At 34.3% G+C, this 17,405-nt stretch overlaps 1 protein-coding gene and 1 pseudogene across 4 annotated transcripts in view; both read left to right on the forward strand.

Moving 5' to 3' along the window:
- The window catches only part of DNAI3 (dynein axonemal intermediate chain 3), a 79,437-nt gene that overhangs the window by 39,493 nt on the left and 22,539 nt on the right, over positions 1 to 17,405 (forward strand). For all 4 annotated transcript variants that reach the window (XR_004955528.1, XM_036235747.1, XM_036235752.1 and 1 more), the window contains 8 exons: positions 800 to 990; positions 1,791 to 1,915; positions 3,898 to 3,987; positions 5,671 to 5,757; positions 6,564 to 6,692; positions 7,925 to 7,998; positions 11,024 to 11,168; positions 12,669 to 12,756. Coding sequence is in view for 3 of the 4 variants with exons in the window: in XM_036235747.1 (XP_036091640.1) it covers positions 800 to 990; positions 1,791 to 1,915; positions 3,898 to 3,987; positions 5,671 to 5,757; positions 6,564 to 6,692; positions 7,925 to 7,998; positions 11,024 to 11,168; positions 12,669 to 12,756 (929 nt within the window). In the remaining variant the exon portion in view is untranslated. The remainder of the gene's footprint in view (positions 1 to 799; positions 991 to 1,790; positions 1,916 to 3,897; positions 3,988 to 5,670; positions 5,758 to 6,563; positions 6,693 to 7,924; positions 7,999 to 11,023; positions 11,169 to 12,668; positions 12,757 to 17,405) is intronic.
- On the forward strand, positions 12,282 to 12,400 carry LOC118605266 (annotated as a pseudogene).

Raw genomic sequence — 17,405 nt, forward strand, 5'->3', positions numbered from 1 at the left:
TAATGGAATTAAGTACATTAGCTTCTCCCAGGTATTGTGACAACTAAAATCACCACATGCACATACACACATGCACGCGCACACGCGCACACACACACACATGCACACGCGCACACACGCACTTCTCAAATCCACATCTCCCCTTAAGAATCTCTTTGTTGTTTTGAATTTGTATATGTATATGTATAAACACACACACAAATACATAATCTTAATTATATATTAGTATAATAATTAGTAGGCATGACCATTTGGTACTGAATATGGTTAAGAAAATTGCCTTTTCTGTCATTTTGGGATTTTTCAGAAAGGGAATGAAACCAAGTTCAAGTAGAGGTTTACTGACGGTCACACTGAAAAATAAAGGAAGGGGAAGAGGATCGGGCAGCGAGAGCCCCAGGCAGTAGTCAAGGCGGCCTGTTAGTGGAGACCTGCAGGAGGCAGGACTGCCAGGCCCTGGTGTCCCCACAGCTGCCGTGCTTATTGACCTGGGGAGAGTAGGCCTTGGCCTGGAAACCGAGGCAGGTGGTGAAGGTGCTAGAGGTTGCCAGCTAACCACATCCTGCTAGCTTAACAGCAAGTTCTTAGAAGTGCTGAGTAACACACTGCGTGAATTTTTTTTTTTCCTCTTGAATTGTTTGTTCCACGTGGGGTTAATCCTTAGTTACCAAATGCAATTGAGAATATTTTTCCTTTAGGTATGAATGAATTAGAGGAGCTGCTGAAAGACATATCATTAAATACTAAAATCCAAAGTCTTAATTACTATTTTTTTTTTTTTTTTTTTTTTACTAAATAGTGTTGAAATAGCTCTGCAACAAAATGAAATTATGAACACATTTGTCGATGACTGGAAAAGCTTGGCAGAAGAAGAAAGCTCCTTTGGGGACAAGACCGATACCCACCTAAAGGAGTACCAGTCCTTTACCGACCTTCATAGCCTAACAGAGAAAACGATCACCTGCGTCTCATGGCATCCCGATATCTATGGTGAGATGGGAGACTGCGGATCCCTTTGTGATGACATCGAAATAGTCTTTGCTTTTATGCATAAAATCGCAAATTAGTTCAATTTCAGTAAGGCAACTTCCATTTGCTGAGTGCTAAGCACCTGCCTAAAGCTTTCTTTCCACAACTTCTCTTAGCCTGTGTCCTCCCAGCCACCCTGTGGGACACCTACCATGACCTCTGCTTTACAAGGAGAGGAACAAAGCTCAACTCTAGGAAGTGACTGGCTCTGGCTCAGGTCATCCAGCGAGCCAGTGCAATGCTGAATCTAGATTTGACTCAGGCTAGTTGGACACCAAAGACTAACTTTATTCCCTCTTAACACTCTGCCTCTTGCTTACTGGACAAGACAGGAGAAACACATCCTTTAAAGCTCTGAGCAAACAAGGGAGGTAGGAATGCGTGAAGGTGAGACTTCAGAGAGAGAGGGCCTTGACCTCTTTCTTCTTCCTTCTCCCCTACATTGGCCTTTTTCTCACACATACCCACAAAAAAACTACAGCATTTTTTTTTCTTACCGAATCTTCAAAGTCCAATGTTTATTTTATACTAACGGTACATCTCAGTTTGGACTAGGCACATTTCAAGTGCTAACTGACATGTGGCTACTGGCAACCATATTAAACAGCAGAACTCTAAGAAAACTCTTGGTCTCCTGTAGAATATTTTTACTCAGGTTTCATCCAAAGGGAAATAAATAGTGACTGTAGAAAAACAAAACCTAAAACACTTCTCCGTGGACAGTTGCTGCAGATCTTCATTTCTAATTGTGTTTCAATCAGGGCTCATAGCTGTGTCAGTGGCCGTGCGACTCTCCTTTGAAGAAAGAGTCCATTTTTCTGGTAAATTATTGCTGCAACCATCACTAATTCTTTTCTGGAGTTTCTCCGATCCCATACATCCTCAGGTAATGAAGGAGAGTTGTCCGCATAATCTAAATATTTTAAATACTACTTTCATGTGTTTAGTAGTTTCGATTGCAAAGTGCTTTAGAATCACTTAATGTTGTAAACCCTTATAAAGTAATACTTTCTTCATTTGGAATGTGTCATCATTCAGTTTGAGCAAAACTAAAGTTGACAGTTTATTGAAAAGGGTTATTTAACAAATTAACATGTTATTTTTATTTTTGACTTTTTATAAAAGTTTATTTGGGCCAACTGACCACACATGCCAGAGAGCAAGTTCTCAAATGCTCCTCAATATGTTATTTTTAAAAAATCAATATAAGAAGAATGTTCGATTGATCTTAAAGAGCAAACTCTTTTATGGGCCTTATTTAAATACTAATTGTTCAAATGCAGAGAGATTTTAGTTTCACATGAACTTCTTCAATTCCAAGGGTCACCGGTAAGTGACGGTAATGAGTAAAGACAATTGTGTGGGAGAGCAGTGCGGAGTAGTGGGGACTATGGCCATGGAGGGCGGCACACAGCCCGTCTATGGAGACAGCTGCTCTTCAGCTCTCTTGTTGCCAGGTGGTCCCACTTGTCAATAGAATCCAATAATTGGGAATTTTGTGTGACATCTCTGAATTTTTAAATAGCTATTCCAAAACCAAACCAAAACACACAAAAACACCTACTTGAACCAAACCAAAACATGTAGCAATCCAAATAAAATAATGCCGAACTCAAGAAGAGTTCCGCTAAGGGGAGAGCGCTTTGTAGGGTTAGATGAATTTTTTTCAATTTACTGAAGTATAATGATTTTTTTGTTTCTATAAAGTATTATATAATCAGGGCTTTCCCTAATAAACCTTAGCCTCCTCTTATTTCTTCTCTCTTAATTAGTCTGAATTAAGGCCGTTTTATTGTAACATTCTAGAAACTTTAATTATTATGGACCCAGAAATCAAAACAGCTCTCTCCTTCTTTCTTATAAGCCAACTTACACAAAAATGCTGCCATTCTCTTCTGGAGTTTTCTGTCATTTTCTCGTAGTGCAGAACTACTTTCCATTCCATGCCATGGAGGTGTGTCTGAACTTCCAGGCAAACAGAAAGAAGAAAGACTCTTCTTTCCACTATTTTAAAGAATAGCTTTAGAAAGACAAGCAAGTAATTTCTTAAAGAAATAATGTAAATGCTTTGTTTTGCCTTTGTTCTAATCAAAACTACAGGAGAGTATAAAAAGATTTTATTTTCCAAAGTAGAGGTTTCTCTAGGATCCACAGAGTATAAAATGGAGATAATTCACCCAATTTCAGTTTTCAATCTTTAGCTCAGTAGTGGCAAACCAATGGTCTCTGGGGCCTATAGTTTAGGTAGTTATGTTTAAAGAAGAACAGTAACCAGGCAAATGTTTTTGCTTGGTGGTAACCCAGCAGGCAGGGGCCAACTACAGTTACCACACCTGCTCCTCACACCAGTGTACTCATTACAGGGCTTCCTTTCTTCTCCTCAAGCACTTAAGTTTGTTTACTTTCTGATTTCTGCATTATTTTAAAATTTGAAAAATTATCACTAGCAATACCTTCACCTTCTCTCATTCAACAAATTTTATTTTTTCTTGCACATTGTGTGCCAGGCTAGGTGTACAGCAGGGAACAAAACAAATATGCTTTCCCAAAGCTTACTTTCTACACTTTTTATAACATTTATTTTATGGCTTTTTGTTTATAAAAAATTATATAAGATGACCCATGGAGCGTGGGGGAGAAGAGACCTGGTTTCCTTGAGATCATACCTGCTCTCCTACGCATAGTCAGTGTCCATAATGAAATTCAACAAAAGCAGCTTTTATTCAGAGATATAATTCTGGGAATGAATTTGCTGTGCATGTTTCTTATTAATAGCTATAAAATTAGACTTTTACTATCTTATTATTTTCTAGCCATGGTCTTAATAGGTTTTCTCACTCTCTCTTGAATTTGTGGGGTTTACCTTAGTTAATGCTGGAAAGCCCAGATGACATCTTCTGCTTCAAGTTCTGTCCGACTAACCCCAATATCATTGCTGGAGGCTGCATAAATGGGCAAGTATGTACAGATTTTTTTTTCAGCTGCTTATTAATTTAGACACCATTCTGTAATATGTTTTGATTGGTAAATTTTTTAAATAACTTTTTTATTTTTCAATTGTAGTTTGCATACAATATTATATTAGTTTTAGGTGTACAACATAGTGATTATTCATTTATATAACTTATTAAGTGATCACCCCAATAAATCTAGTGTCCATCTGACACCATACATAATTATAAAATATTATCAACTATATTCCCTATGCTATACTTTACATTCTCATAACTGGTAGGTTTGTGAACTTAAGGATTCAGGTCAGCAGAAGGAAGTCATGCCAATTGGGTGCCAATTACCATGCCAGGAACTAGGACATAAAGGTGTATTGGAGATAGCGGTATAAGAATTTTTAAAAATAAAATAAAAATTTTAAACCTGCCTACTATAAATGAATGAATGAGTGAATGAATGAACGAATGGATAGGTAGGTAGATAGATAGATAGATAGATAGATGGTATTGGGTCTTGAGGTGTCAACAGGGTAACCCAGTCACAATAACTGGAACAAAACCAGGTCAAATCTATTTGTGTTGCTGAGATAGAACATAACATTGTACAAGATTTTACGGAAGAACCACCACCAAAAACCACAAGCATTAATACCGCTTGGTCAAGGGACCTTTTTTAATATATAATTTAAGTTATCTAATTTATATAATTTATATAAAATTAGATCCTGTCTCCCAATTGCCTGTTTCTCCAATAAAGCAAAACAAAAATCTTAAAGCTATTTTATGATCAAAATTAAAATTAATTATGAAATCCAGTGAATTTGACCATTCAAAGGGTATACATTCTTTTTGGTGAGGCTAGTGAAACTTCCTTGTGCTTAAAATTTAAATATCTGTAGCATCCATGCCCATTTATCCAAAAACATTCAGGAAAACAAATTTTCTTCCTTAGTTGAACAAGAATTGGTGGTCATAATGATGACCCAGGAGACTATGCTCCAAGCCCTGCAAATCCTGATATGCCTTTTTCACTAATTACAAAATTAACACAACTTTGTCTTAGAATATTTTAGAAAAGCAAATGTGAAATTAAAGGCACTCATAATTCTGTAATCTTGACATTTTATTAACATTTCAGTGTACTGAAGTGACTTTTAATTATTGAAAATTAATCTAATTTAATGTTGCATATTTTACTTTATCCTGATTTTTCTAAAAATAATCATTCATGTGTAATCAAATTTGGCGTGGGCCATAATATCCAATTAAGTAGAAATCATCATTTCTTAGCCTTTTTTGGACAATTGGGTATTTGTATTTAATTCTGAAAAACAGGCTTTTTCCCCTGGGTCTAAAGCAGTTGTCTCCACAATCATAGCACATTCCCCTAAAACAGAGGATGAATGCTTCCCAAAGCAGAGGGTATTACATGATGCTTATCTTGTATTTTTTAAAAATGCTAGCATAAATTCACACAACCACCAAAATCACAGTGCCGAAAACGCTTTTATAGAGAAGAAAACATTCTTTTTATATTGGTTTTAAAAAGCTGCTGAAATACCCTAAGATGTAGGCTAAGCTTGATTATCCTCCAGGGTGATTGACGATCAGAGTGCATACCAATACAAGTAAGTTTAAAGAAATCTTTACTCCTGAAAAAATGTTGTAATAACATTTATTTCTGTTTCAGATTGTCATGTGGGATATTACCGCACACGCAGAACGCATCGAAAACATTAAGACGGGTGGTAGTAGAAGTAAAAAAGCCACACTCAAGGTTAACTTTTTACAGTTTTTCTCTTGCAAGTTTTTTTTTTTCCATTCAGAAGTTTATCAGAAAGTGTTAACAGAGTTGCAAGCTAAACAAAAACCTCGATAGAAAATAAAAGTGCTATTTCCTGAGTGTTCGCATCTGCTGTAGACATTGTTTTGAATCACTTTTACACAGGCCTTGATTAAAACCACCACAGAACAGGTTGCACTTTCTATCCCAGGATGTTAAGTCCTTTTTTGTTGTTATTGTCCTTAAATAAAACAAAGCGACCAAATGATGTCATTGAAAGAGCCCCGTACCCGGGATCTGGATCGTAGTCCCTGTGAGTTCCCACATGTCTCTCACCTCAACAAGCATCAGTTTTTTCATGTATAAAATGAAGAGTGGACAATTCTTTCTGATGATAATATACTATGATTTTATGAAGCTGCAGGTTCTGCTAAATAGGTTAGAAAAAGGTTCCTCAGCTCCTAACTCAGTACTTACCCACTTTTGTACATCTCCATCCCTACCTCTTTGACCTCAACATCAACAAGTCTCTCACGGAAAATAATGAGATGTGGCCTTCTGTGCATGCAACACACACACACACACACACACACACACACACACTCCTTCAAAAATGGGCTCTCATTGATTCTAGGATGTGGGTCAACAATTTTTGTTATGATACATAGGAACACCAATTTATTCTTTTCCTTGAACTAGTATTTCTCTAAGTTATTAATTTTAATTGGAACGATAAGTAAAGTATGAATTCATTTGTCGGCTCTGAAATTAGCACATAACTTTTTAAAACATTTTTCCAGCCCATGTTTCTACTTGAACCAGACAGTAATAAAGAAGCAATGTATATCAGACACAGCGCAGTCTCTTCAATAGAAAATGGACATAAGAAAGTGATTACAGATATACATTGGCTGTCTGACAAATTTGAGGTGAGTCTTAATGGCTTCATAGTTTTCTTCTGGATTGTAAATTTTTGAAAGATTTTTTTTTAAAGCCAATACATTTATATTTAAATTGTGCAATAACCACGAACTAGGCATTAAACAGTTGTGTCACTGTTACCAGACCAATACCTGACTTGGGAATGAGAGTAAGGCCAATGTTTCAAAGTCCGTAGTTTAAAAAGCACTAAAACATGTAGGTGGTGTCAACATTAATATAACAGAGAAAATGAGGGAGCTTTTATATGTAAAAATGGAGTGTAAATAATTTACACCCTTAGCCTTTACAGATTTAAAATGTACAATGTCAGCTATTTGGAGCAGGCCACTCTGAAGAGCTGCGACATATAGTTTTATGTAACTTTGCCAAGGAAGCCTTGAATTGAGTGCGCTTTGAGTGAACCCAGCTGACTGCCCAGCATTTGCAATGCAGTTCAGCTCTGGGATTCTGTACTTGACTCACTAATCAGGTGCTGGCAAATTTGGAAACTGGTAAGCTCCCCAAAGGTTTCACTCAAGGACACTAAAATTTAGTATGTACTTTGAAGAATTAACAGGAGAGAATAATTATGAAAGGTAATTAGCCTTTTGAGGTATTCAAATGTTTATGCAAAGCAACAATACTTTGAAAAGTTATAATGGACTAAAATAAATAGCCCAGGCATAGTTTCTGTTATCTATAAAAGTTTAACATATGGGAATGGAAGTTATAACCCAAGAAACGGAACTCCATTTCCACTCACACTATACACACAATTTAATTCAGGTGATTATAAATTTAAATAAAAATAACAAATCACAGGACAATTACAACAAATCAGATCAGAGTATCATGTTTCTGGAATTGGGATAGTTTTCTAAACTAATTAATGTTGAAAGACATTCACATACACATCGCCTATATATTATAAAACTATTAGAATCAATTCTTGAGTACAAAGGTAAGCATTCAGATTATAATTTCAATTTCAGGATAGAAAGTTTTATGCATGCCAATCAAATCTATGTAAAAATGTTTCTGTGAAAAAAAAAACCTGGAAAAGATATACGGAAGAATTGTATTTTATTTTAAAACATATTTTCCAATTCCTGTGATAGTGTTATGTTCTTTTAATAAAAGTTAAAATAAAAAAGAAAATAAAAAATGTAAAAGCTATGAGAAAAAAGTCAGTACTATTCTAGGTACACAAAACTTACTTCTTGCATTTTTTAAAAAACAGATTAACAGAATGGGCTCCGTCTTTGAGAACAGAAGTGAGATATGCTGTCAACTTGTCACCTGTTCAGCAGATTGGTATGTCTTATCTTAAACATTACCTAATGTGTTTTCATATGATATATTCTTTTTTCTTAGATGCTTCTAAAATCATTGTATTCTTCTGTTCCTTAAATGAACTTTATTGTAGTAATTAGACCTAATATAACTAAAGGACAGAATGTGGTAGATTGTTGCTGGTTAAAAAGATCTTTTCATAGATATAAATATGTTGTAAAAAAGAATTACCTTGATTTTGTGGTTGCTAGTGTTGTAGAACATTATCCACAGTTATTCTGCTTCTTCACATTCTCATATTTGTAAATTTACCGTTTGTGTTGTTTATATTCACTTTTAGCTCACAACTACAAAGATCATAACATTTAATTTGAAAAGCTGCTTTTAAAAAGTTAAAGAGCTTTAGATTTTTATTGCATATTCATTAAAAGTGTTTTTAAAAACAATTTGGTAACTGTTGAAGAACATTTATTTTTAAAACTTGCATCTCCTAATTTATAGAACTAAAAATTCATAATAAAATAGGAAACATGAAGAGTAATAGTATTACCTAGCATCCAAATACTAACAAAACTTTACCATTCCAAATAACTTTGACTCCAATAGAAACAATGACACCTCAAGCCATAGTCTCTGACAGGAGCAGAAGCATCTGTGGAAAGGCAGGTGAAGGCATAAGTAACATTAGCATGGGCAGGGGGTTGGAGAGACATGATTTATCCTGTGGACATGTATTGGGTAAGGTTCTGTGATTGCAAGCAACAGAAATTGACTATGGCTAACTAAAAGGGACAAAATTAATTTATCTGAAATACTTTTTTTGGATGTTTATGCCGATACTCTACTAGATGCTTTCATAGGTTAAATTTTTTGTATTTGCAACAACCCTGAAAAATACTTACAGATAGAAGAAATGAGGATCTGAAGGCAAAGACATAATCTACCTCTAGCTCACTATACATAGTGAGTTCTATGTACGATGATATCTTGCTGTAGCTACTAAGTAATGATGTTGCTGAATCAGGGGAAGAGGTGATTCAGGCCTCAGAAAGAGCCCCAGGGATTCAGGTAGCAGGAATAAGTGGCCAGCCCCTTGGAAATGAATGAATCAGTTCTCACTCTTGTGTCATTAGAGAGTCTGACTTCTGTTACATCATCAACACACCCCTTTGGCCAGGGAAGGAATATCAGAGCACCTTGAGTGACAGTTTAAGCCTGACTGCATCCAATAGGAAAGGAACATTTTCCTCCAAAACAATTACATAGCTCTTCTTGAATCAATAAGAAAAGAGAAAAGAAAAGAAAAGAAAAGAAAAGGAAAAGAAAAGAAAAGAAAAGAAAAGAAAAGAAAAGAAAAGAAAAAAGGCAGGTGGTGGTGGGGAGCATTGCTACCTAGGCAAAAGCAGACACGGCACCTATAAGGCCATATGGAATATTACACAACAATGAAAACTGTTATTTTACGGAGAAGTGCTTACTGTATAATGCTGATTATAAACAACAGAACGCAGAGCTCTAATGTTCTTCAGTACCCAAGGAAAACATTTAGGAGCATTGAACAGACTAAAAATATTACACGTTCTATATAGAAGACACAGATCCTTGATTGTTGTTTGAAAATATTCTGGAGTATTCTAAAAATAGTTCCTTCAAAAGTTATTGAAATAGAAGAGAAAGATTTATGCATCTAGAAAAACTGGTTTTTAGTTATCTAGAAAACTCATCAATCCTAACCTTTATATCTTAGTCATGCTAAAGGTCTTATAATATAGAATAAGATAAAATAAGGTTCCACCAATTAAGAATGTGTGACTGATTTATAAGAAAATTTCAGGTGAAGATATATGTATTTAGCAAAAGCAATTCACAAATAATGCAACCTAATGGCATAAATGAGATTCAAGAAGAGCTATGTAATTTTAAAAACAGTTTTACATGAACTGTAATTATATTTTTAAACAAATCTTATTATATCATTTATAGTATTCTCCCAATGATTTATGTTTTGATAACATAAAAATGATTAATATTTTTAATAATTTTTATAATTTCTTAATTTAAATCTCAAAATTTTATCAAATTAATTACTTAATTTTTATTTTAACTATGTATTCATTAAAATGATTATTAAATGATTAGTATTAATTAAATAATTCACATAAATGCAAGTTTTGTTACCATCCATTTATCTAAATACATACATATCTAATCTTTAATAATATCTTAAATTTATTAAATCAGGTTACCCATAACCTCAGTGATAGAAATTATGGAATGAATATGGCATGTTTTTGTGGCTTTCATCATGTTTTTATATAATTACTACAAAGACAATTTTATACTAAAGTACTACACAGGTTTTATTATATATATTTTTTTACCAAGTTTATTGCACTGAAAATAATACTCTATGTATGCAAAGAACTTTATAAAGAATTTTCATATACATTATCTTATCTGATTTTTATGATCAACCTGTGAGGTTAGAAAAATAAGAGGAGAAATAACACCTATTGAATGCCTACTATGTAAAAAAGCACATTAAACCCAACTCCACCTGTGTGTGTATGTGTTTTCACTATAAGAATACATGTAAATGAAGAGTGACTGCTAATCTGTTCAGGGTTTCTTTTGGAGATGATGAAAATCATCTAAAATCGATTGTGGCGACGGTTGCACAACACTGTGAATATATTTAAAACCAATGAATTGTGCGCTTTAAATGTGTGAATTTTGGAGTATATGAGCTATATTTCGAAAAAGCCGTTATGTTAAAAAAAAGATTGTGTCAATCTCCAAATTCAGTTGTCATATTTGATAATATTAGTCTCAAGACCAGCATAGTTATTAAATAAACTTGTGAACTGTATAATTCTCTAAAATACAAAATGCAGAATAATTTCATTTTATAAAAATTTTAGTTTCAGAGATATTAAAATATAGCCACGATCACATTGCTAATGTGTAGAAGTAAGAATAGTAGTCCTAACGCTTCATCTCTTATTTGTACTTAATAAAAAAATAAAATGTAAACTTTTTTTTAAAGCACAATATGTTTTTGGGATATCAGACCACAGAAAGCTTCGACTCCCCAACCAGCAGAGAAAAAGAAAGAAGAAAATATTGAAATTCCTCTTGATATACCATCTACTTTTTTGCATCTAGATCTCTCCTGGAAACCTCTCTCTAAGGTGAGTAACAGGATTTATTCCATCCTATTTGCTTACATACATAATTTATATTATAAATTACATATATAACTTATATGCATAGATATACATACACCCTAAAAGTAGAGTAGCTCAAATTAACACAGGACTTTACAATTCATGTATCATCTGTTCATCCAATAAGTTCCTTGATTGAGTTACTATGATGCCTGCTTACATTAAGCTAAAGATTATTGTGAACTTGAAATTAATATTCATTCCTGTATAAGCAAGCCACAATCTACAAATAGTTTGCATGATAATTATCCAATTGCATATCAGTGGCTTGAAAATTGGTAGGCTCCTAGGTTAGCCTGAAAAAGCTAATTTTACCTTTACTGTATCTATAATTCTGTATATTTTGCACTTCAATAGTAGGAAACAGTATCATAACACCTATGACCAAACAAAACTGAAAAGTAATTGAACAAGAAATTATTTGTACTTACCTTGAATGGCAGAGCTTCAAGAAAAGCAATTTTAATTTAAGAAAAATATGGCCGTAGTGGGATGTATGTAGAAAGTATAAATGAACTGTAATGTTGATGGCTCTCTTTTTTTGGAATGTCTAATTCTAATTCCAACCTTAATACTTATATTTTCCTTTGTCGTATAAGTATCACTAGAATTACATTATTATGTATTTGCTTCCAATAAAGGAGAAAGTATGGAGGAGTGAGAATTTTCCTGAAATAACTGGGATTAGAAATTGGAGAGGATTAGAAATTTTCCGGGCTAAAATTCACTGAGTTGTAAATAGTTAAAATGAAACAAAACAAGCAAACAAAACTCACCTGAGAATAAGTGTATGGCATATGGGCAAACATCCTGATGGAGAAAAGTAACGAGGGTGCCATGAGGGAAAAATGTAAAGTGCCACCATTTCCCATTCTGATGCAGACCCAGGGCCCTTCTGGAACTCACGAGGCACGTGTGTTCCCGAAGGCACCAGGCAGTGCCAAGCGGATGCAAAGTCCCTGCACATGTTTCTAGAGCTTCGTTTAACTGCAAGATTTAGGAAATAGGGAAATGAGCCATTATTTTATATTAAAACCAATAAGAATATGTTATGGAATAGAATACAAAATATTTTCAATCTACGGCCATGTTGCCTTGAACACGCCGGATCTCCTCTGATCTCGGAAGCTAAGCAGGGTTGGGTCTGGTTGGTACTTGAATGGGAGACCACCTAGGAAGACAGGGTGCTGTGGGCATCAAAAAACAAAAACATTTTCAGAAATTAAACAACACATGAGATTTGGGGATTTTGGAAGTGAGTGCCCAGACAAACTTCCTTCAGTAGCACAATATTAGAAACTGTTGTTTAGGTGGTTTCCTTGGAGGAAAAGCAATTAGAAATCTCAGGAAGAAGGGAGAAGAGAGAAGAACAGGGAGGTGAAAAACAGCAATCTGGGGGCAGAAGGAAAAACAAGAATAATTTAAAGATATAAGGAAATAATCTCTCATATATTCTCTCAAAAGATAAGGCTATCTAAAGGGGAAACAAGTTTAGACCACTGCCCAGTCAAGATAAGCCTGAGTGAAGACCATCTCCTTAACAAAGCACAAGGTAACACCTTTCCTTATTAAAAAGACGTTTAATAGTTTAAGCGTTAATGGCTCATTATGTCTATGGTTACTTGTTAGGATAGTGTAATTTTTAAAAAGAATTCAGAAAAACAAATGCTCCAATATGGAACTTTACAATGGCTATAATAGCAATAGCTAACACATTAAAACTGTCTACACACAAAAAAAGAGTTGACAGAATTCAGTTTCACAAACATTTACTGAGTACATTTATGTATTTTTGAAAACTTACTACATTAAAAAATTTCAATGAAGCCCACTTAATAAATGTATATACATGTGCTCAAAGAATAATTCTAAATAATGGAACATATCTCAAGTCTAGTAAAAATAAATTATAAAGTACTAAGAAATGAAATTACCATTGTCAATCAGAATATGATAGAAAAATTAATATTTATATACCACCATGATAAAACTGAGTAGAGAAAGAACAATTGACTTTTAAATCTATCTCAACTCACCCTATATACCTTTGTTGAAGTAATTGAAGGATATACATACAGCTATCAAAACTACTAAAATGAAGATGCGCATGAATATCACACCTTGAGAACAATGCATAATGAAAATGTGTAAGAATCACCAGCGGCTATAGTATTTTCCAAACATTTACCTTATGAAAAGGGTTTCCATTTATAAAATTTTCAATCTTCAGTTAAATGATGGGACATCTAAGAAAAACATACTATGTATCTAATACCCAGCTTGGGCAAAACTTACTTTGAAGCTTTGTATTTCAAAGCTACAACCCAAGACCTTGTGCTAAAAAAATGGAATTGCTAAATTTTTATAGACATTTTCAAAGCAATATTAAAGCATTGCATGTTTTATATTTGGGCCTGTTTCATTCTAGACAGAAACTAAGGTGAGCTCCCTCCTCCTCTGTTTGTATTTGATTATTGGTTACAATTAGCTGAATTCCAGCCAAGGGTCAGGTACTATTTTCTGCTAGACCCTGGGGGTACAACTGGGAATTTTCATTATCATTTCACAATTAAGAAAGCAAAAAATAAATGAAGTTAATGTAACTTGTAAAAAGATAACTTATTAAATGTCCTAATATTATTTTTTAACCTAATGAAAAGAGATGATTATGAGGATGTTACTGCTTTCATTCAGTTTATAGTAAAGATGTCATTATATCTTTTAAACAACTTTATTGAGGTATAATTGACATACAACAAAATGCACATGTTAAAGTGTTTAATTTAATATGTTTTGACATATTAAAAACCCATGAAACCCTCACTATGATCAAGATAACGAACATACCCGTCACTCCCAAAATTTAACTCATATAGGATTCCCTTTGTAATCCCTCCCTCACTTTTACCCGCAAGCTGCTGTTCATCTGCTTGCTTTCTGTCCCTATATATCAGTTTGCATTTTCTAGAATTTTATATAGATCATACAATATGTACACTTTTTTTAGTCTGGCTTCTTTCAATCAGTGTAATTATTTGGAGATTCATCCATGTTGCTATGTGTATGAACAGTTTATTCCTTTTTTTTCCAGAGAAGTATTTCAGTGTACGAATATATCATACATATCTACCTGTTCACCTGGTGATGGACATTTGGATTGTTTTTAGCTTAAAGCTATTGCAAATCAAGTTTCCATGAACGTTCATATATGAGTCTTTGTATGGACTTATGCTTTCATTTGTCTTGAGTAAATGCCTAGGAATGGAATGATTAGATCATATGGTAGGTTTATGCTTAACTTTTTAAGAAACTGCCAATGTTTTCCAAAGTGGTTGTACCATTTACATTTCCACCAGCAGTGTATGAAGGTTCCAGCTTTTCCATATCCTCACTAATGGTTGGTATGATTAGTCTTTTTAATTTAATCATTCTATAATGTGTGAAGTGATATCTCATTTACTTTTACCTAATGACTAAAGGTGTTGAGCTTCACGTCATTTTAGATATATAAATATTTAAGATTGTAATATCCTCTTGATGAATCAGTAATATCCTGTACTCTGAAATCTACCTTGTCTAATATTACTATGGCCATCCAGCTTTCTTTTGACTAGTGTTAACATGGTATCTTTTTTTATCCTTTGACTTTTTACCTATTAGTGTCTTATATTCGACATGCATTTCTTGCGGGTCCTGCTTTGTTTTAGGTGAGAGAGCTTAAGCCTAGTACTAATTGCTCCGTTAGAGCTACAAGCATAAGACTCTCAAAAGTGTGTTTTTAAAAATTTGTTATGAATTATGACTGTGTCCTTTTTTAAAACAAGTGAATCTAACCTTAATGTCTTCAAGTGAGTGTAATGTTTGTTGATCCTTTATTTCTTTACAAATAATAGATTAGTAGGCCATGTCTTTCTGAAGACTGCCTAAACGTGGTCCATTTCAAAAGATAAAGGCCTTTTTTTCCCTTAAAAGACGTTCATAAAGCTAACTGTGGTCAGGAGTGTTACATAAAAATACTGTGATCCTTTAATTTTTTAAAGAATATTTTTACACCGTCATCTCTGTATTTATATCTGTGTTTATCGAAAACATTTATTAAACTGAGGATATAACAGTGAATAAGACATGTCCCTCCAGGGTTTACATTCTGGTGAGAGAGACTGAAATATGTAACAAGTACATACCTATATCTACTTAAGGAAGGGTCTATTTAAAAGAACCTGAAAATATGCCTCAAATGTCATCAAACAGGAATTCTCATCAAATGAATGTTCTCTTTCCAGACAAAGTTATTTTTTGGATGTTTCTTAGAGAAAGGCATATTTGGCTAAATCAGTTCATAAGGGGAATAGACACATGTTTTTTGATTCGTAGCTGAGACTCCAGTTGGCCACATCCCCTTATGTGTGTCCAGTGGTCCATCTTGCAGACAATCTCGCAGGTCCTGGAGAAAATTAAATTTTACTTGGCAACCCCATGGGCCTTGCAAACACATGCCTCTTATCTTCAAAGACAGTTTCTGTGGCCACGCCCTGCCTCCTGTGTAGACGGCCCACTTTTGGGACTTATTTGAGATCTAACTATGTTATTTTGGTTCTCCTTCAGACACACTGCCAGCTGTCCACCTACCCTAGCCAGACTTGGACCTGTTAACTAGAATACACTCATAGGCCTCTTCATCACTTCTTGCTTATTGACCTTATACTGGTTCTTCTAAGATCATAAATTAGCTATTCCAGGCTATTCTGCCACCCCATTCTCAAGGCCTCTAGTGGTCTCAGCATCAGTATCTGATACTCTGATGCCATCTAGCGGCCACAGGCACCTCACCTTTTGCCTGCCATTTTAAGGTCCTAATAGTCAGTGCCCTTCTAGGTAGTAGTTACTTTAAGTTCTGTATTTATTCCAAAGGGGAAGACTTTGCTGTAAATGGCTTTGAAATTCCTCATTTGAGATTGCCTGCAGAGCTGCGTCATCTTCTTCTAAGCAGTGTAGCGTAATGGTTAAGAGTGCGGATTTTGGAGTCAATGATTTGGGTTTAGATCCCAAGCCACAATTTACTGTTAGACCAGGTCAAACGACTTTACCTCTCTATGACTTAAATTTTTGTTTGTTTGTTTGTTTAACCTTTTTTAAAAGAGAAAGGAGAAAATGAGACCCCTTTTTCTTTTTCTTTTTTTTTTTTATCACCACCAAATAGGGGGTGGTGATAAATGGTAAAGATAATTACCTCATAGAGTACTGTGAGAGACTCAAGATAAATGTTAGCCATCACGTGTGAGACCTTGGGCAAGTTACTTAACCTCTCTGAGCCTCAGTTGACTCATTCCTGAGGAAGGAATGTTTAACCATCTCAGGAGTTATTGTAAGGATTGAATGAAATAGTTCATGAGGAGCACACAGTTTAGTGCCTAGCATGTGGTAAGCCTTCAGCAAACGTTAGCTGCTATTATTATCACTATCCCCAGTGATGGAAGATCCGCGACCTATGAGGACGATGTTGAATTTAATATATATCTGAGTTATTCCAGACATTAAAATGAGAATGAAGAATTTGAAATAAAAACTTTAATAACTTTATTAATATCTATTGTATTAAATAGATATTGAATGCCTTTTGTTCTTGATAAATGCATTATGAATATCTTTCAGTAAAAACAATGTGATCAAATGTGCCTAGTTATTTCTGAAATGTTAACTGACAGTTTGTAGTACAGCTATTTAAAGAGCTGGTTTCAAGTTTGGCTTAACTCTGATACTTGCTTTTAAATGTCTTACCTAAGGGGAAAAGGGACCCCTCAAAACATGTAGATCCCAAACAATGGAAGTGTTGGTAACTGTACCTACTAAATCATGATAATTATTTTTTCCTTTTGTCCAGAATTATGCTAAAGATATTTTGAAATGCAACATATATTTTTAATATAGCTGAAGTCTCCTTCTATTTTAGTTTTCATTGAAATGTTTGCTGGTTGGTTTTTATACTTGTTTTTTTGTCTTTCCATGGGTGATGTAACCCAGAGGATGTACTGAGATATGGCGAGGAGGGTTTTGTGAGCATATGTTTCTCCACCATTTTTCCCAGAAATTTCATATCACATTTCTTTCAAACTAATAAATGACCTTGGAAAATGTCCAAGATACAGCTTTAAGAGAATGGAAAAGCAGAATATAGAAATAAAATACCCAATTAAAAAAATC

Source organism: Rousettus aegyptiacus, unplaced genomic scaffold, assembly GCF_014176215.1.
Source record: "Rousettus aegyptiacus isolate mRouAeg1 unplaced genomic scaffold, mRouAeg1.p scaffold_m13_p_1, whole genome shotgun sequence".
In the NCBI taxonomy this organism is placed as follows: domain Eukaryota; kingdom Metazoa; phylum Chordata; class Mammalia; order Chiroptera; family Pteropodidae; genus Rousettus; species Rousettus aegyptiacus.